This window comes from Patagioenas fasciata, chromosome 1 (assembly GCF_037038585.1).
Source record: "Patagioenas fasciata isolate bPatFas1 chromosome 1, bPatFas1.hap1, whole genome shotgun sequence".
NCBI lineage: Eukaryota > Metazoa > Chordata > Aves > Columbiformes > Columbidae > Patagioenas > Patagioenas fasciata.
Genome location: NC_092520.1, coordinates 122,240,471 through 122,261,838, shown reverse-complemented (window position 1 = coordinate 122,261,838; position 21,368 = coordinate 122,240,471). Strand labels below are relative to the sequence as shown.

The window sequence follows — 21,368 nt, the reverse complement described above, 5'->3', positions numbered from 1 at the left end:
CCTATCCGGAAAGTTACAGCAAGTATAAAGTGATTATGTTCTGAGAATTGAAAGTGTCACTCTAGAACATGCTACATAATACATAATATTTCAGATATTAGCCACCTAGAGTCCGAAAGCAAACAAATTGTGCTCAAAGGCCTTGAAAAACACAACCTACAAGGAAGAAATCGTTGTTCTCAAAGAAGGTAACCCAATAAAGATCCTGAAGTATTCAAACTGCAAAAAGAGAATGCCTGCACTGCTGAGTATACCTGTGCAGATTAGGAAGGAGAAACTGAAGCAACAACAAGAACACCACAAATCCAAGCAACAACAAAACTTGCTGAAGAAAATATTTAATGCTACAGAAACTGAATTCCTCAAACGAACATGCTAGCCAAAGGAGTAAACCTCCACAACCTGCAGAAAGGTTTGATGTTTAGTTATATAAAAAAAGAAGCAGCAAAACTAACCTAAACTGATCCTGCACTAGGGTAGAGGCATGATTAGTTTGAAGATTTTGATGGTCTAATTACTATAAGATTACTAACAGGCATTTTTAGCAAAGTAATAATCTGGTCTTTCTCCATATTCTTGTTACCCAATATGGCACAACTGCTGATGGACTCAACTACAAGCTCTCAGGAGCTTATTTGCAACTATCCATTCCATATACTTACACCACTAGGTCTCTCAGGACCATTTGATTCACCCAGACCTCACTACTCTGAGAAGATTTCAGATTACATTGCTTTTAAAAGTCTTCTCATTCCAAATCCTCTTAACTAGCAACCTGCTGATTCACATTTTTTCTACCCCTATTTCAAGACTACCCTCACTTCCTTTGCAAATCAAGGAACTAACAGTTATACATGAAGAAATTACCAAAAACCAAAAGAAGAATTTAATTCAGAAAACATCTAGAATGGCAAATTCATTTTATTTTTAACTCTCAGCTATTAGCACCTAAAATTTTTGAAACCAAAAGTTCTGTGTTCAAGAGCACCAGTGCTTTTAGCTAGCACATATTTACTTATTAAGATAGAGCAATTTCAAATACTTTTTTCATCCTCAGGTCTACTGCTTTTAACTTGAATGTTATATTCAACTTCATAATTAAATAGCTGATTTCTCAAATGTTTTTCATCACTTGCTTCTTCTATTTGTGTCCTTTCCAGTTACTCTTTTGAGTAAAGGTTTTCTTCAGTCTTCTCTATTACTTATTTCTTGAACTCTGATCCACAAGCAGATATTCGGCTTTCGTCATGTGTATTTTAGAAGCTTTTAACTCTTCAAAGCTGCGTATATGAATCCATACAAAACCTCTGTTAGCACCAGTTTGTCCTCAACTGCGTCACTGTGACATCCTTAAATCACTTCAAAACTAGTTTTCTTATTCTCAGTGACAAAACTCTGAGAAATAAGAGACAGACTTCAGCTTTGAGAAAAGTAACTCATTTTAGGTATGTTCATTTATAAGTTGTTATAACCTGAGGTTAAGACTTAAGTTTAGCATTGCTTGCTTAAAAATTATTCTAAAAGCTCCATTTCTTCACTTATTTGTAGGGCTGTGAATTCAAGGTGATGACAGAAATTCTACTCAGGAGATCCAGAGTAACACCTAATCACTCAGTTTTAGTCAGCTTCAGCTTTTCTGCTTTCTGTAAATCAAGTACGTTGAACTTCATTTGCACTTAAGTCAGTCCCATCACCTACTACCAACTGCCTTAAATGATACCAAAAGGCAATTACACACATGACACGAAAATTGCCACTTTCTGGACATCAGTTCATTCTTAAAAGGTTTTCATTCTAGTATGCTCTTCAGAGTCAAGTCCAAAAGTTTCAAAACTAGCATTACTACACTTTAAGTTCAACACAGATGCCAACATAATATGACAGCGGACATGTTTCAAAACAATATACTACCTAGTTCATACTTTGTATGTACAGCTGCCTTCACGCGAGATCTCTGGCAAAGACAGCCTCTCTTTCCTCTTAAAAGTGCAAAACTGAGAAGATAACACAGCTTCCAGTCCACAGCCCAAACTTTTAGAGATAAACTTGAGATATTCAAGCTGCAATAAATCACCACTATTCTACAACATTCAGAACTAGATGCAAGACGCTCAGCTGTGCCACTGAAGGAGGTGAGGCTTACTGGAAGATTTTCCTTCAGATGAGAACAGCACTTAAGTCAAAGACACACCTGACGTAGGCAGGATTGCTCATACAATTGACTGTATAGATGAAAAGAAGGCACTGAAAGATTGATATTTGAATGCAAAATAAATGTGTGCCCTGATTTACATAAGTTATTGCAGAGTGGGGCAGGGGCAGTTTAATCACTAATACCACCCCTGTAGCCTTTTATCTCTCAATATCTCCTTGATAAAATGCTTCAAAAAGGGAAGACACTTTGATCACAATGGCAGCTCTAGATTGAGATTCCTTCCCTGCACTCCACATATAGTTCCCCATCAGCTGGAAACCTAACAGCATAGCTTGTCACACTAAGGCTTTGTGCTCTCACCAAGAAAAAAAAAAATTACTAAGAGCAGTCATTTTTTAGATTTGTTTGTTTGCTTTTAAGCTCAAGGGACTAAAATTGCACAGACTATTTGAAGAACAGGTAAGCAAGCAACTTACATGTTGGCACAGCATGTTCTGTTTTGTTCCCTTACTTCAACACATTATTTGCCTACCACACTATTTTAAAGATAACTAACACAGAAAATAATCAGTCATGGAACTGACTATCACATACTCAAAGCCTTCCTTCCAAGTATAGAAATCATCAGCTCAGAGGTGGTTATAGATATGTGTGTGTGTATATATATATACATAGTTTACTCCACCCTACACAAAGGAGGGCTCATGGGTATCACTGAATATCTATCTAGACTTTAGTTCATTTCATTTGAAATCACTCAGTTTCATAAGGTCTTCCATAATTTTGTGTAAAACATCTTTATTCCAACTTGTTATGAGCAGCAAGTATCTATGTTCAATCAGGGTACTTCACACTCCAGGAAGCACAAGAGACGAGATTCTGCTATCCCCCAGCACCACCCAAAAACATAGCTTCCATGATATGAATTCTCCCCAGAAAAAGATACTAGCAAGACCACAGTGACTCCTAACTGAAGGTTTGGGCAGGTAAATGCTCTGCCATACTTCCTTCCAGACTCCAAACTTCACCACTCTTTATCTGGAAAATCAATTTAGCGCTATTTAATGCTATCACAATACCTGACAGCTTTTTTTTTTTTTTTTTTTTTTAGTGTAAGAGAAGAATCAGGGGTGGGGGTTTGGACACTAAATACCACAGAAGTCTGAAGAGTTACTGCCTATGACTCCTGCTTCATTTCAAAATCGAGGACTTAGCAGTGACACTGCAGCATAGCCTATTTCACCCAGCCACCAACTTGCAAAAACATGGGTTGATATTCCAGGAGACACACACCAAGTACAACAACCAACTTGCATTCCAAGTTGTTTCAGTACTATCATATAATAAACTTGCAGTTACATAGACTAACAGAAATATAAGGCAACTGCAGTCAGAATCCAAAAATGCAATATGAAGTGATCAGTATAGGATTTTTGTCATTGCTGTTTGCTGTCTTTTATTAGAAGGTAGAAAGCCTGTATTCTGCCACACAGCAATAGATACATACACTCATACTAATCACAGGGGTAAATGCCACGTGTATCTTGGTAGTTTACCTAGAAAGCTCATGTCTGTCCCAGAGTCTAAGTTATTAGCAGTAAGACATTCTTCACTTAATCATTCTGACTTCTTCTGTCAGACCCAGGCATTCAGAATGCTCAGATCCCAGGAAACATTATTTATTAGTGCTAGCTCTTAGAGGAAATGCATTCACAGAAAGCCTGTGATGTCTCCAAAGTGTTCAACAGGTCACCTCTGACACAGGTATAAGCGGTATTCATAATTTCTAACCAAGACACCTACCAATTACCGCAAAGAAGTGAACTCCTAGGCATAGATTTCTTCATAATGCATTTCTCATGGGCAAACAAACTCTAATACTGATTTAGAGAATGAGTTAAGAGGCACTCAGTCCTACTCCAAGTAGGTCCAATTGTATCAGGCTGCTTGGAGAGTGACCCAGTCAAGTTTTCAATATCACAGAATAAGATTCATTCCTCTACCACTTTGGCCACCTGCTCCAGTGTATGATCTCCCTCAGAAAAGTACTTTTCCTTAAACTGAATTTCCCACACTTCAGCTTGTTTCCATTCCTGCTTGTGCTGTATCTCTGAAGACGGACTTGCTTCACCTTCTTGACATGCTCCTATCAGGCAGCAGTAAAGGTTCCTTCCCCTCTGCAGGCTGATCAGCCCAGGCTCTTGCAGCCTCTCCTCACACAACCAGTGCTCCAGCCCCCAATCAACATGGTAGGTCATCACTGGGCTCACTCTGGTATCTGAGTGTCCTTCCAGTATTGGGGAGTCCCAAATTGGACACAATGTTGCAATGCCAAAAAGAGGTGAAGGATCCCTTCCCTCAACCTGCTGTCATGCTTAACACAGCCTGGGATTTGAGGCTCAGTGAGGATTCCCTGTTCTTCCATGCTGACCTTCTGCCAGGCCAACTGGACTTCCTGCACATTGCAGGGGACATTTATTGTAGTTTAATGAGGTTTGTCTTGAAGATTAGTCAGCTGTCCTCAGCATATTTGCCCATCAGAACAGTTTCCCCATGAGAACATTACAAGCAGATTCCCGAGTAAGAAAAAAATCTTTCTTCTACAGTCCAGGGTTATGATTCTAGTATCAGTCATGACTTTTCTCAGTATTTCAAACTCCAGTCTCAAAGTTAATTCAGCCAACAAGGCCACTACCTGTTGTATCATCAAGTTCTTCTTTGTTTATGCATAATACCTCAAGCAAAGAATTCTTCCTAGTCAGTCCATGATCAAGTGCATCAGCAAGTTATCTTTAACATACCCCAGATATCTCCTGGATGGATTGTGTCCAGCTCTATTGCTCTTTCAGCTGATGCCAGAGTGGCCAAAATCTCCCATGAACACCACAGCCTACAATCATGAGGCTTCTTCCAAATGCCTAAAGAAGGCATCTACTTTTTAATCAGGCCACCAGTAGCAGATACTTAGTGGTGTCAACTGTTTTGGTCTGGACTCTTAGCATTACGCAGAAGCTTAACTGGCTTGTCACCTGCTCAGTGGCAAAGCTCCATACATTCTGTACACTCTATCAAGCACTACCTTTCTCAACTTCCTGAAAGGCATGGATCCAACTAATCGCACTACTCCAGTCATGCAAGATATCCAATCACATTGCCAGCATCCAAGCGAGATGATAAGTACGCAGTTGTGCACAGTCCTCATTTGTGCTGCCTTCACAAGGGGAGGGGGGAAAAAACCTCTTCCATCATGTCACCCTCAGGCACTTCTTTATTGCTCTTCATGTCTTCTTTTCAGAAGAGCGAAAATATGAGGACAGCTCAACATACCTAGTTTATAGCCTTCCTACTGGAAAGAAAACTCCCATCTTGCTTTGTCAGATTCTGACTCTTGCTCAGTAATCTTGTTCCTCAAAGACAGCTCAGTGCTCAGTGAAGCCAAAAGTCCTACCTCCAACAATTGCAAGACGCATTCACTCCTACCCAAGTCTTTCACCCTCACTGGGATATGCACCCAGGTTGAGAACTTGCACTCATGCCTTCTGCCTTTGCTCTCGGAGTTCTTCAGTCACTCTTGATAATACTCAGGGTTATGCCTGGCAGAATCATGAGTAACCACGTGGATATATGCAAAACGTAGCAGTCAAAAGACCAGACTTAGTCTCTCCATAACATCCTGGATCCAATGGCCCGGGAAGGGGGGAAAATCTCAGGACACCAAATCAATCAGGAGACAGGTGTCTCCAAACCTCACAAGAAACTCCCTCTAAAAACTATCACACTCCTTTTCTTTCTAACAACACTAAGTCTTCCACACAAAACAAGAGACTATTAAGATGCACAGAACTAGGCACAAACATGAAGAAACTACTAAGCAATATTTATGTCCCCTGATAACTAAAAGTGGTAAGACTACAATTTTAGGTACTCTCCTAGCAGTACAAATAGGAGCTAGTAGCCAATAAGTTAGAAAGATTTCTTAAATAGAAATAATTCTTTATAAACACTTTCACAACATCCCCCTGTTGATACCTTTTTGAAAGACAGTAAAGGTACCACTGTGCTGATACGCCTTGCAGATACTGCTGAATGCATGACCTATAGAATTAGCAAATCAAAATGTGACCCTGCATGTTACCAAAAGCAATAGCTGACTGAGGTATCTTCATAAGCAAGTCTTTCTGCCATTCGTTCAATTAGATTATTACATAAAGGTCCAGAAATGAAAAAGAAAAAATGTTTTTCTTTCTCAGTTGCATTTAAAGTAGCAAATATTTCAGTGCCTGGCAAAGCTATAAACCTACACTGCAACTAAGGTAACCTTACAGCAGAGAACTTCAAGCCAATAACATTGTATTGAAGTATTAATAGCTGGCTGGTCTGTAACTGCAAGTCTTAGTAATCGCAAATTAATACCTGATCCTTCAGACACTTCCCAGTATTGACATAAGCATACTGCAAAAGTTTGCCAGAATCTACATATTAACTGTAAGACTGCATGGCACACTTGTTGGAATGACAGTCAACTCAGTTGGCTATGAGAAGCAATAAAGATCTAAATCAAGAATTGGCATATTTCCATGTCTATATTTATAAGCATGTAAGTACTACATCACTACTTAATAGTTTTGTGTACTTTCTGTTCTTCCCATACTACACTGCACTTCTCAGAGACCATTTCTCCATATATTACTAACAATAGCTTAAGTTTGCCTTTGTCTATGGACTCTGAGAAACAACCACCAATTTCTGGATTTCACAATGTGGTTAACTTTGTGTTCAAACAGAAGGTTTAATAAAAAGTGATCATGCTTAAGTTTTCTAGAACTAAGCCATATTTTACCTACTCAAAAGTAGAGGTAGGAGGAAGAAAGACTTCTGGACTGTTCAGTCAATAATGACAAAGAGTACACAGACTGTTTTCATTTGTCTTAGGCAAGTAAGTTCATTCAGCATAAACACAAGATAGTTTAACAAATCACCAAAAAAACCCCAAACTACTTTTAACACAGAGTACCAGCAATGCAGCTGGTATTGACAAGCTGAAATGATGGCCAATTAAAGCTGTGTCATATAGAGAAGCAGTGTCTAGGAAATTCTTATTAAGAAAGAAGCTTGAAGCACAAACATCATCTCCTGAGGGTAACAAACAAACAAACAAACCCACAAACAAACAACAACAAAACCCAAACCAAACAAAAACCACAACACCCACACCACACAAAACACACTACACAGAACATTTCAGCCATTTGGGGGGAACAAAAACAATGGAAAAAACTTTAATGGGATATTACTTTTACAGAGAACGATTAAAGCAAAAAAAAAAAAAAAAAAAAAGAATCCAAGCAGAAATGGACATTGCCCCAGCTTTAAATGGAGAAAGGAACATGGCACCTTCAGATAAAATGCCTGCAGCATTTGGTGTTTTCAGTGTACACAATCCTTCCAGGAAGTTCAAGGATAAGCTAGCAAAAAATTCTGTACAAGTAAAAACTCTGAATTTCTTAAAATAAGCACCCGGATAACAGAATATTTTCTTCTTTTTTTCTCATAGTTGTTGGGTTTTATGGTTTTTGTTTGGTTTTTTTTGTGTTTTTTTTTGTTTGTTTGTTTTGGTTGGTTGTTTTTTTGTTGTTTGTTTGGGTGTTATGTTCCCCCCCCCCCAGCAGGGTGTGTGAAATTAATTTTAAGGAAGGACCTAAACTTCTGTTAAGCATACAGCAACAGTTGTATTCAGCACTCCCTGCCCCCACAATTTTACCTCCTGCACTGAAATTAGAAAACCACTAAAAACTGGTCAGGAACACTGACACATGATGTCCTAGATGAAGGAAAAAGACTATCAATCCCTAGGAAAATCCCTATTCCCTGAAGTAATTCACTGCTCCAGTGTTGTCTTCCTATATATCACCTACTCTAGAAAGAACGGAGGTTTTGGGAAAAGAGGGGAGGTTGTACTTTGCACTACATAAAGTTGCAAAGTTTCCTAAATTCAGGAAGACAGCTAAACACTGGCTTCACATTTTCAGTTATTTGTAAAGTTTGAATGTTATCTGCAGATTCTAAAAATTTCATGCCTAAATCTCAGCTGCCCATGACAAGATCTGATGTGTTACCAGCTACATTACAAAGTCATGCTGATGCCTGCTGCCCCCTGCATTGCTGACACTGCTGTCTTTTTTTTTTTTTTTTTAGCTCTTAAGGCCATGCTCAACTTAGACCATCAACCCTTACCTTCCTGACGTTGCCTGCATGTCTGACACTGCAGCTAGCCGGCAAGTGAATGTTACACACATCTCATCGCGAAAAGCTTTCCAATTACATTAGTGTTGGCCTTTGTAAATTCTTATTTTCATCGCAGATATTTCCTAGGTATCATCTTTCCCACTGAGGCAAAAAAAAAACCACGCTCAACCCTTAAAACTGTCACTGTACTCTAATACCCCATTCAAAAAAAAACCAACCCATAATATTGTAGGTAGTCATGACAAATTACATCTAGGATCTTGGAAAATACTTTGGCAAACTTTACACTAGAAAAATTTTATGGCCAAAGTATCTTGATTTCACAACAGAATTCAAAAGATCTTGAAATCACTGAACAGCAGCTGTTGTCTTGTTTTCTTTGCACAGGAAACAACTGTAATACCAGGAAGTCCTTTTTTAATGTAGATAGGTACAGACTACTGGAATTTATTCACTGATGTTGAATTGATGGTGCCAGAATGACCAGCTAATAACAGAAGCATCTGTTATTAAGTGCAAAATTATTGTAATCTGTGGGAACTACCACCATATCAGCAACACATGATCTAGGTCAGGGTTGTCAAACTCATTTTCACTGGAGGCACATCAGCCTCGTGGTTGCCTTCAAAGGGCCAAATGTAATTTTTGGACTGTATAAACGTAACTATGCAACCGAGAGGCTGATGTGGCCCCAGGTGAAAATAAGTTTGACGACCAGCTATTCCAGCAAGTTAACCCTTTTTGTCCAGGAACTGCATTAGGACAGTAAACCTTGGTAGCTGATAGCCAAGCGTATTAATTCTGTAGAACAGCTGTTCTATTTACTGCCAAACTACATTTTCAGTATTTGTCACAATGCCACTCAGCTCTGTGCTATAAGGGACTGGTTTTACCAGCTACTTATTGAAGTAACAGAAGACATGGAAGCAAGTCTTTAAAAGACTCTCTAGAAGTTAGTACTTACACTAGAAGTTAATAATGGGATCTAATTTTAAAGTAAGCTTTAGCAGTCTGATTCCTTTAGAGAAAAATTTGTTTCAGACTTTTTAAATTTTAATCTTCATAGAAAAAGACTTCGAACCACTTCTACTTTTCTTCCAGGGATCACAGCTACAGTATACTAGCTCCTGTCTACTCATGCACAAAATGAGGCTCATTTAGACTGAAAGGGACTTCTGAAGGTTGTCCAATCTTATCCTCAACTGAAAACAGAGCCAACTTAGAAGTCAGATCAGGTTGCTGAGGATCATACCATAGCCAGGTTCTGAATATTTTCAAGGGCAGAGATTCTACCACCTCTTTCGGTGCTTCATTCTCTGTGTAGAAAAACATATTGCCAAGACATTGTTAGAATTTCTCTTGTAGCTTGCATGTGTTGCCTCTTAACCTTTCCCTGTGCATATCTAAGGAGAACCTGTCTTCATTTTCTCTCTCACCTCCTATTAAACAGTCATAGCCAGCAATTAGGATCCCCCATTTTAGACTTTTCCCAAAGCTGAACAAACTAACTTCTCAGCCCCCAACTCTCTATCTTAGTGGCCTTCCGCCGACACCTCAGTATCTGCCTTGTACTTGGGAGCACAAAACTGGGCACAGTACTCTAGATGTTGTCTCACAGGCTCCAAATAGAGTAATTGCTTCCTTCAACTGTCTGACCATGCCCAGTATGCTCCTTTTACACTACAAAGGCACATACTAAACCCACAAGGGCCCCTATGTTCTCTCCTGTAAAGCTGCTTTTCACCAGTTAGGATCACAACTGCACTGCTGCATGGGGTCACTCTGTCCCAGAAAGACTTGGCATCTGCTTTTGTTTTTTCATGAGGTTTGTGCCAGTTATCTCTCCAGCCTGCAGATGTCCCACTCAATTAGCCCTAGTCTCCAGCATATCAATTGCCCCTCACAATCTGGTAGCATCCACAAACTTGCTGGAAGTGAAAGAGGGGACAGAATGCAGACATACTGGCCCTGGACTGATCCTTAAAGTCATGCCACCAGGAACAAGCCTCCAGGTGGACTTGATACAGCTGCTCAGAAACTTCTGAGTCCAGTAGTACATGCAAGTTTTCACCTACTTAATAATCCACTAATCTAAACCATATCTCACCAATTTGGCTACAAGGACACTTTCGGAAACCTCACTAAAAGCCTCTCAAGGTTCATAGCACTCCTCCTTTGTCCACAGTCTTGTCCTATATACTTACAGCAATCAATTCAGGACCTCTTTTCAGACCAGTCTCAAATTGTGTAGACAACTCCTTTTCTTCACTTCAGTTTTCACCTTATTTGCAGCCACATCAATTTATCACACATAAGCCATGCCTCTTGTATCTCAGCAAACACAGCTGTAGAGTAGCTCTCTCAAACTATACCACCAAGGGAGCTTTCACTAACAGTATCCTAGAATCCTGTAGTCCTCAGCAAGGCAGAACACTCCCAGCAGAATTTTTAAGATCTTACATGAAGCTAACACAAAAGTATTCATCAAAAACAGATTTATATTCTGATTTGTCAGAAGGTAATATAAGTTATTAAATGTTCACGTAAAAACACTGATGCATCAACTGTGATAATTCATCTGGTTATAGTCAAAAGCCCTACTATTTTACAGCCATTGAACTTAACAGTTGTCTCATACACATAGAATCATAGAATGGTTTAGGTTGAAAGGGACCTTGAAGATTGTCTAGTTCCAATCCCCTGCCATATAAGCTACATGCAGAAGCTTGAACTATGATACCACAAACTGCTGAAACACAGATACGCAGAACTTGGTGTATTTCTTCCTATACAGGATATCCTAGATAAATGCATATATTGCACTTGCCAATTACCAGAGGAAGGCTATTTTGTTCTACCTCAGCCACCAGTAACACACTGAAACTTTCAACAAGATGCATTTAAACCTCCAAAGTAGTGATTAATGGTGTGGTCACAACCATCACATTCTCATGGTTGATTTCTTTAGATCTACAGTGCCTCTTTAAATGTTAAAGTACCTTACAGAAGTCATAACATTCTGTTTCAAGAAAGTTTACCTTTTGAAGTCAAGAGTGCATGGAAGTGTTTAAAGCACAGAAGCAGCATCACTGGAGAAGGGCCAATCAGTGGGTTTTATAATGCAAATACTATCAATCTTCATAAATACACTCAAAAATGCAATTAAGTTTAACAGCTCTTGATTTTTGCTTCTCTGACCTCTAGTAATCACCTTCAGCAGAGTTTACCAAATACATGTTTATTGTGGCAAGTGCAAACAGGTGATGTAGGAGAAATTAAAGAAGGAATTTGGGGAAAAAAATACTGCAAGTTAATACAAGTCAGAAGTTATGTCCCCTCAAATCTCTGTTACTATGAACAATTTCCTTGCATTTGATGTAATTTAACTTATGCTTGACTAAAATGGCCATTGTTCTATCAGATTATGTACACTGGAAAAAAAAAAGCAAGTAAAGCCAATTATGCAACTTGAACATAATCTCAACTTTTTCATATTCTGTTTCCACCATCCCTTCATCCAATAGGCTGCTCTTAGGTGCACTTGTCCCAGCAATAATTAGTTTTCAGCTTAACCATATGCAGCATGGGTGGTATTGCAGGTTAAAAAGAAGCAACAGAAGTGGGCAAAGAATGCTCACACAAAACAGAATTAAGAAAAAGTCAAACACTAATTTGTAATCTTCTAACTCAAAGGCTAGTGAAAATAATAGATGAAAAAGTAACTAATACATTAATCACGTTATCTTAGTTTGTTTCTTCCCCTGATCTGCAGGCACATCAACTATGGAGACCTGTTTGAATAACCTTTATTCATCTTTCAGTGATTATGTTTTTTGGCAGGAGATTGCCATTTCAATGATTTCAAATTCTGCATGTGCCAAATTCTGCATTACAGTAATAGCACTAGCACCTTCTAAGTATTTAAAACAACAGTCACTTCAGGAAAACATTTTCTTGTGTTCAAACTAATCCCAAGAAGATATTCTGCTAAGGGCAAGTTGAAAAACTGTCATGTTATAGCAGCTTTGACTAATGGGAAAAAATAATGATCCCTGTAGGCATATACAAGTATCTTAAATGACAGATAATGAAAATCTGATATAGGAGAGGGGAAATCTGCAAGAGCCATCTACTGCTGCAGGTAATCCTAGTATACCAGGTCAACTCAAGACAAGACACACTTGACTAGCCTTCAAGTTGACAATACAAACCCATGCTTTTTCGAAGTATTACAACATGAAAGTTGCTTTTACTTCTGCACACTACTTGAAAAAACAACTTAAAAGCAGCAAAAATACTGAACAGAAGAATGCAGTAGTGATAAAATAGTCTGGAAGCTCATTACTTTTCACTACCTGAACAGCGACTTTCTTGACAACATGCTGATGTTAAACTTTACCTACTCATTTCCCCACACTTTGGAAAACACAGGTAAAAGGACAGAGAAAGTTTTGAGACTTTGAAAGGTTTTTATTCTTGCTGCTAATTTTATTCTATTGGTAACTCATGGACAGAAAAAACAATTTGAGTTCACATTTGAAAGAGTACCAAGTCTAAAAGTTAATTATCTTAAAAGAATGAAGAGAAAAATAATGCTTGCAGTATTCATCTAGTGGGTAATTAAAAACAGTTGGTTTGGTTGGTGTTTTGACTATGACTTGGAAGATGCTGTCCTGTGCCTTGAAGCTCTTCCCCATGTGCCTGTATACTAAGTTGTGCACTAAGCAACCACTAGTCTAGCTTTTCTAGAAAAACAGCAAGTATTGGCTGTGAGCCCCCTCAAGAGTCGTACTTATACATAACTACACCTCATTTTAACCCACTACTTTACAACTTCACTGTCTTTTCACATTCACGGGAGTAAGACAAGTTCTCACATAACAGCTTTTTCATCTCTCCTCATTTTATGGATGGAAAAACAAAATTAATTTTCCCTGACATCATCTTTACTGCACGTTTTGCTGTTTAATTGCTTCTTGCCTATTTCCTTGTATTTTATCCACATTCAGTCATTCCCATCTTTTCTTCCTTGGTTATTCTTGGGATTTCTTCCCATACTTCCATGACACTCTTTTCTATGCAATCCATCTGCTTTCTAACCAGGAATAGCGAACACTGTTAACGACCCCTTTACCTCTAACAAGAAAGCTTGATTAACCTATCTCATGCCTACTCCAATCATTCATTATCTTCTCCATCCTCTCAATATAAATACATGACTGCATTTCAAATAGCTATGACATGTGAGGCACTGAATGCAACCATCCTTCAAATAGGTACTTTTCAAAAATCTTGGTTTAAGTGGCCTAACCCTAAAAAACAACCAACACCACACACAAAACCCCACGTACAACCATAAAACATTCCCAGTTAGAACATACATCTAAAGATAATATAAAACAACAAACACCAACAACACACAGCATAACAAATATTAATTAATTGCACCTATAGCTATTCTTCACTAAGAAAATCTGGCCATTCAGTTAGCATTCACTTGTCAGGTCCCTAAGAAAATTCCTCATGGGAATGGCTGCACCAGTGTCTGTATACCAGTCAATATAGCAGCCATCAGGATAAAAAAAAAAAGTTCAAATAATCCTGATTCAATACAACATATTCATTTGAAGTTGGAAACAAGAAGCCCAAGTACAAACACAAACAGTGCTAGAGCAAATAAATCTGTCACCACACAGCTCACCTTGAAGAGGCAACGTACCAGTACTCCAGAGCAAGCAGACAACACAAGCCATCTCAGCACCCTCACTTCTTTGCAGACTTACCTAATCAATCTGCAGCCACACAGAGATAAAGAGCTCTGGACAAAGTTGCATTCAACCACGGGACTGCAGGTCAAGCTGCCTCCACAGGAACAACTGGTGCAACATAGGTTGGAAAGTAACACTCTTCAAGTTTATTGCTTTTCAACAGACAACTGAATCAACACTAAGAAAGGGACATTTACTAACACCACTGCAAGTAGTTGGCACTTAGCAAAATTACCTTCTACCGGTTTGTATACCAGGTTTTGTATTTCTCTTACCCTGCTTCCATTCCATACTTACTTTCTTTCTAAAAACTGAGATTTAGACTGTCAATTCTAGACCTTCTAACTCAATTTTTCTTTGAGCTCCACAAACACTACTTATTAGCCCCCCACACTGCTTACTGAAGCAACACATAGCAAATTCCTCTTCCCATTTCACAGCAGATGCATTTACATCTGTGTTTTTGCATACCTTAAAAGCTCAAGCACCAGCACCTGAAGGGTAATCAGCTGGCACAGCTGCTCTTTAAAGGCACATACTTTGCTGCTCTTTCTACAGAACAGTCCTTCATTTCTCAGTATCATCCTGGGAGCAATACTATATAAAGGTGATAGGAGAGAGAACAACCTAGATTTGACTATGTTTCCAAACAAGATACTCAACTCTGTAACGTTAAAAGAAATAAATCCTGCTAGAGCCTCCTTTTGTTCAATATCAAGCAATCTTCATATTCCATGACATAAAATTAAGGAAGCGAGAAGAACATTGTTTAAATCAATAAGCTCTTAAACCTTTATGTAGCACGAGTGGCTAAACAACCATCACAATTCTTCTATAATACTCAAAGCATTCAGATCTTAACCCAAATAACATTATGCTCCCATATAGATGGGAGTCCTTGCACAGCAGAAGCCAAACATGTTAGTTGGCATCCTCACTTTTCATTCATTCTAAAAAATATTATTACTGCAACCTGCTTTTACCCTGTCCATACAAGTTTTATAACTATCTCTTTCAGAGCAATGCCAACTTGCACTATTTCCATGTAGTGCTACAGATAAATTATACAAGACAGTTTCAGTTTAAATAGCAGTCAAGGATTATGAACCTATACTATATATATATTTTCTTATAACATTAGCATCTACTTTTTGTTATTTTCTGTTTATTTTTCATGAGCACCACAGTTTAACAGTGATCTTGAACATGACCAGACATACCAACATGAAGAAGAGCTAAGAAAAGTTCCAAGCCAGCATACCTCATATTGAGTTATCCTGAAGTATAGGCTTGCTGGACTTCTGGGTGCTTGCGTTGGTTTGAGGTTTTTTTGGTATTGTTTTGGGGGTTTGTTTTTGTTTGGTTTTATTTGCAACCCCATTTTTCTATATGGTACACTGTATACTTGTGTTATCCAAACCTTTATAATCCAACCCATCTAGTTCCACCAGAGTCTGGAGTTGCTGTTATTTCAGATTCCACATGCATTTACTCTTTTTCTTCCCCTTTCATTTTTTTTTTTTGTTTGAGTGTTAGAGGTTTTTTGGTAATATTTGTCTGAGGAATTACAGATCAAATAACTCATAATTTCCAGCTGCCAGTCAAAATGACTGCATAAAAACTGATCTGATTTTACAGTGAAGTTATTCTACATGGGTTTTTTTTGTAGTGCTGTTTTCAATTCTTCCTTCTGCTAGAATTATTGGAAATGACCAACCACTAGGAAGAATGGTCACCAACAATAGTCAGAAATTTTGAGTTCCATCAACATCCAATCATACTCAAAATATATTTATGAGCACTCTTAACAACCACCGTCATTTTCCCCCCACGCTCATGTGTGACAGAGATAATGAAAACAATTGTAGGAACTTTCAGGGGTGAATAATGTACTGTAAAAACCAAGATATTGATAAAAAAATCTTCCCCTGCTCTTTACCTCACAGTACAAAAGTCATCAGTAGTTTTTTTAAGTTCCCCTTTTATCCATAGATTATACTTCAAAATTTTCCACTTGAAAAAGAACATTATTTCAATACAACATTCCCACTTTTGGCAAATGTTCTGAAGTGTTATCAGTGAAGTTCACATATGCCAAAAGGAATCTGGGAAGACTGACATCTGAATTACACTCATCAAGTCTAAAATAATAAGCCAGCTCATGACACAGCACATCCATGCTCTTAACTTCATTGTTACTATTATCTTCATACTTATATGTAAAAATAGCTTGGCAGGGTTAGGCCAAATCTTTAACTTCACATTTTTAATCAGAAAAGAGTAGGGAGACGAAAAACACTGCTAGTGCAAGAAGTTTGCCAACACTATGAAAACCAAGTCTTCAAGCCTTAAGATTTTGAAATGTGGCACCTTCTTAATACTGAAAAAGTCAATTTACCACAAAAAAGACAAATGCTGCCTAAGAAGTGTGTGTTTGTCATCAACTAAGAACTCCAAAGTTCCATGTGTGAGAAATTAAACTGCTGGATGTATTTTAAAGAGAAAGAAACACACTTTTTAAAAACAGTCAGCCAAGCAGACCTAGAGAACATAAAATAAGGCAATAGATCTTGTTTCAGTTTTTCAACAGTAACTTAGTTTAACAGCTGATGATCTATCAAAAAAAAAAAAAAGAAAGATGACAATTTAGAGACTTGATCCTGTAGTCAGGACATACTCTATACAACACCGAAAAATTTCTGCACAAGCAACTCAACTTTTAGACCACAAACATACATTTCATCTTCTCTAAAGAAGCACCCTAGTAGTCTCTGGCTAACAAGAGAATCACCTAGTTCCGCAGAACTCTTACGCTGTAACAAGTATTGCAGTGGTTATTCAGCTTGATTAGGACCACATTTGTCCTCTCAATTAAATTTATGTGAACACATTAGCTCTCAGTAAATTAAAACAATAATAGATTCACCATCAGAACAAGGAATGACTGTGAACTACTCTTCCTTCTCCAAAAGAAACCCTTCTGTCTTTCCTATAGTTGCTTTTCTTTAGGGACAGATACAACATACACAATTTCACAGGGTGCTCTTGAAACAAATGCATGTCTTTAAGCTTAAATTAGTAATAATCATCTTTTCTGAAAGCTACATCATTGCCAGAGGGGGGAGACTATTACATGCAAGAGCACAATCTTACAGCAGCAGTGTCTCAACTCCCTCCCTGAAAAAGCACTTCTCAGATACTATACAATGGCTTTAATGGTGGCATAGCTTGCAAGTTCCTCAGTATTTTTATCACATGAACCTCCAGAGACTACCTTCTCTAACTTGCTCCTCTTTCCTTCAAGGGAAAGGACACGGTGTAGCCTATAATAAAATACCCTTGCCAACTATTCATTACTGCACTGGGAATACAACAGCAGGATGATGGTTTTCGATGTGCTCTTGCCCAAGTCCACTTTTTCCCCCGCCCCCCAATCTTTCACTGCCGTAAAGATGACACTATACACGCTACGTTGCATGCAGTAAAGAAGAACAAAAAATCCTGCTCTGATTTCGTTTCCAACTGCTACGTTGCTTTCTCGTTTTCCACAAGAAAAAAACAGGGGGGTGGGGGCAGCATTTTCCTACGAGCGGTCACATCAAGCCGCATAGGGGGCCCACACCGCAGTGGCCCAGCAGCAGCTGCCCGAAATGAAGGTAATGCAGAGTACACACATACCTTTTCACAACAAGAAACAAGTGATCTAAAACCATAAGCCCACAGTAACTAGCACCGATTTCACCCTAATTAAGAGCAAACAACGAAAGAAGCCAGCAACACCAGAAGCAAAGAGTGAATCCTTCCTCCGCCGAAGTACACCCGGAGAAGATGAAGACCCACCGTTCTGTCCTTCCCACAGGCTGGAGGGAGGAGCAGCTGTGAATCTCCGCGAACAAGCGAAATTCTGCCATTCAGGACGGGAATTACGGCGGAAAAACTGCCGCCCACCAGGGCGGGGGAAGAGGGGGGATGTACCAGCCCCACCACCGGATCAGCAGCGGACAAACTTGCCCCGGCGCCCCGCCCCGGGCTGCGGCCGCCTCAGCCAGCCGGACGGCGCGGAGCCGACCGCCGAAGAAACTTCGCGCAGAGGCGCCCGGCGGGGCGGCTCCCGTCCCCGGGCCCCGCGCTGGTAACGGTCCCCACCGCGGCAAGTGAAGCTAACGGGCCGGCCGGCACAACGGCTCTGCCGGCACCCGCTTCGACCGGCCGCGACCTCGAAGCGAGTGCGAGTCCCGGCGGCGGCACTAGCGGGGGAGGCGCGGTTCTCGGGGAGAAGGCGGAGGAAAGCGCCCGGGGGTCTCCCAGGCTCAGTGTAGGCTCCTCGCCCTCCTCGCCTCCCTCTTCCACAGTCGTTCTCGGGGGAAGCTCCCATGAACCCGGTCACGTCCCCTCCGCCATGCCCGTGCGAAGGGCAGGCAACCGCCACCCCGCCCCGCCGGGCGCGCACACAAAGTTTCCCCCAACTCGGCCGAGTCCCCCGCGCTGCCGGGGCTCGGGTTTCTCTCCTCCCTCCACCCGCCCCCTCGCCCTGCCCCGGCCGCCAACGGGAAAAAGTTTCACTTACTGCAGCAGAAGCGAGAGAAAACCAGCCCCAGCAGCCCCAGCCCCGGCCCAGGAGACACCACCGAGCGGAGCCGCCGCTGCCGCCGCCGCTGCTGCCACCACCACCACCGGGGGGAGGCACGGCCGCCGGCCGCTGGAAAAAGTTCCCGGCAGGCGGGAGGAGGCGGCGAAGGAGAGAAACCAGCAGCAGGCTCCACAGCGGCTTCGGCTTCGGCCTCTGCCATGCTCCGGGCTCAGCTCCCAGTCGCCGCCGCTACGACACCCGCCCGCTCTCTCCCCAACCAGCCGCCGCCTCCCCGCAACGGGTGCGTGTGTCACTGAGCAAGCAAGCGCTGCGCGCCGCTCCCCGCCCTCCTCAGAGCGGGCCACACCACCCCGCCGCGGGGAGGGGGGGAGGGGGGGCGGAGATGAAGATGTGTGCCGCGCACGTCTATCTCGACCCCCGTCCCCCCACTTTTCCACTCGCCCGGGGACAAGTCGCCTCAACCCCGCCTTTCCCGGCCCACTCTGTGGACTCGCAGACGCGCCCGCACACCGGGGGGTTCCCCTTGGCAACGCAGGCGGCGCGGGCAGCTGTTGGGAGGGGGGGTACCAGAGTGTCCTCCCCCGGGGGGCTGTTGGTACGTCCCGCCCCGCCCCCTCTGCCGCCCCGCCCGTCACCGCCCCGAGCGTGGTCGGGGGCGCCGCGCGCCCCGGTTGACTCACTGCTCGGCCTCCTCTCCCGCTCTCTCTCGCTCGCCTCTCCCGCCGCCCCCGGCAGCCACCCGGTCTCCTCACCCCTCCCGGCGCGCTGCGTCCCTGCGGGGAAGGGAGGCTCCGCCACGCGTCTACCCAGCCGCTGTCCGGCACACGCTGGCCCGGCTGAGGCAGCGGGAAGCCAGCGAGAGAGGGGAGCTATGCGGCCGAGAGATCCCGCGCTGCCGGGCCGGGCGGCGGCTGCTCCGCGGCCCGGCCCGGTCAGCAGCGCATGTCCCGGGCGGGGTCCCCCGGAGGACGGCGGGGGACTGGTCGCAGCCAGCTCCGCCGGGCGCGGTGACGGGCGTTCTCGTTCCCCGGCCGCCGGGCGTCCGGTCAGGGCCGTTCTGGGCTCCCTTGGAGAGGGCGGCCGGCGCAGTTCTCTCTTCCGTACGACCGACCGTTCCTCCTCCACGGGGGCGCCCGCCCGCTGCGGGGCCGGGACGCAGCAGATTCCGCATGGGGCAGCGGGCGCTCGGCTTTATCCCCGTGGGTTTGCCCACACTGAACTTTCCCGCCGCTGTCCCCTCGCCCGTTACTCTGCTGCTGGCAACCCCCTCGTGAGAGGCGCGTAATGCGCTACCTGGTCACCCCCGGGGTGCCGGGCAGGGGCACCCGTGGTCACAGCACCTCCCAGCGCGGCTGGTGTCGGCACCTCGGCAGCCCAGAGGGAGCATCGAGTGCACGGGTTCGCAAAGATGTGGACCCCATCCTGAACCCGTAAGAGATGGCTGTACCCGAAGTAAAGACTGTGGCAGAACTGGGGGGGGGGCTGAAGGCATCATGGAGCAGCGTGAGCCCTCCACAGAAATCGCCAAATATGGCCCTGTGCAGCCCTCGCAGAGGGGTCTGGGGGGGGCCGGGGGCAGCAGGGAGGGTTTCTGTCATGCCAGCGCCTGCGGGGATTCTTGGCTGTGGCACAGCACATACCTTTGCTCTGGGTAAGGCTGTCAGGGATGAGGGCAGAGCGGCTCCGGAGGGAGCCATGGTGCCCCAGCCACAGGCAGAGACCAGTGCTGTAAGTGAGGTGACAGGGCAAAGCGCCCGCTCTGGAGGCGAGTAGGGGATTTGTGCCTTTGCCCAAGGTCCCAGGAGTCCAGCTAAGGGCTGTCTTGGAATTAAAGCAGACTGTAATCAGGTCACAAAATTAAAGGCAACTCTTCTAGGAAATACAGTTTCTTAGCTGCATCTTGGCACTGATCTGAACGTTGGTGACATGGGCACAATGGTAATGGATGTAACCACAAATCAGATTTTCGACAACAAAATACAGAAGCTCGAAAGAATTGTGTTGAGAATCTTGCTTCATTACAATCTAGGTGTGCATTTTCATTTCAAATGCACTATCCTTGCAAAACTTCAAGGAAAATATTGGATAGCTGCATATGCCATACCTACTGCTGAGACATCTACTGGGAGCAGGTTCCATATAAGCTCTACATTTTCCCCAATACAGTGTAATATGTAATAATTTCCTTTAATGGTGGACATGAACAGCAGTTTCTCTCAAAGCTATGCATGGTTAGGTTTATCAGATGCTCACAATAGTATGTTCATCCAGTCTTCAGCTACACTGAATGTTTGCCAATTAACTGGCCTCATTAATTTGTAACTGCGAAACAGAACAGAATTCAGGCAAAGAGATACTAGAGACAAACTGCTAGCCATGATGAACATTAGACATTCATCAACATTTTGCTATGCAAACCAATGTAACAGAGAGGACCTTCAAAGTTTTGTGAAATCAATGTAAATCCGTAAATCTAATCTTCAGCCAGTACAAAACTGTTCTCATGCCAATTTGCTCTGGGATTAGGACTCAGGATTGCTCAGGTGGTACACAGGATCTTGTCTGAAAGTGCGTAAACAGATTTGTGTGACAGTTGGTTTAAAAGGAA

The 21,368-nt window shown here is 42.4% G+C and overlaps 1 protein-coding gene across 5 annotated transcripts in view; it reads right to left on the bottom strand.

The window, feature by feature from the left end:
- NECTIN3 (nectin cell adhesion molecule 3) overlaps positions 1-19,192 on the bottom strand; it is a 99,953-nt gene extending 80,761 nt beyond the window's left edge. For 2 of the 5 annotated variants that reach the window (XM_065853780.2, XM_071813713.1), the window contains exon 1: positions 18,737-19,192. In XM_065853780.2, coding sequence (XP_065709852.2) covers positions 18,737-18,959 — 223 coding nt within the window. In that variant the 5' untranslated portion in view covers positions 18,960-19,192. The remainder of the gene's footprint in view (positions 1-18,736) is intronic. The other 3 variants (XM_071813717.1, XM_071813720.1, XM_065853769.2) reach the window with 2 other exon arrangements.
- Between the last annotated feature and the right edge of the window lie 2,176 nt (positions 19,193-21,368).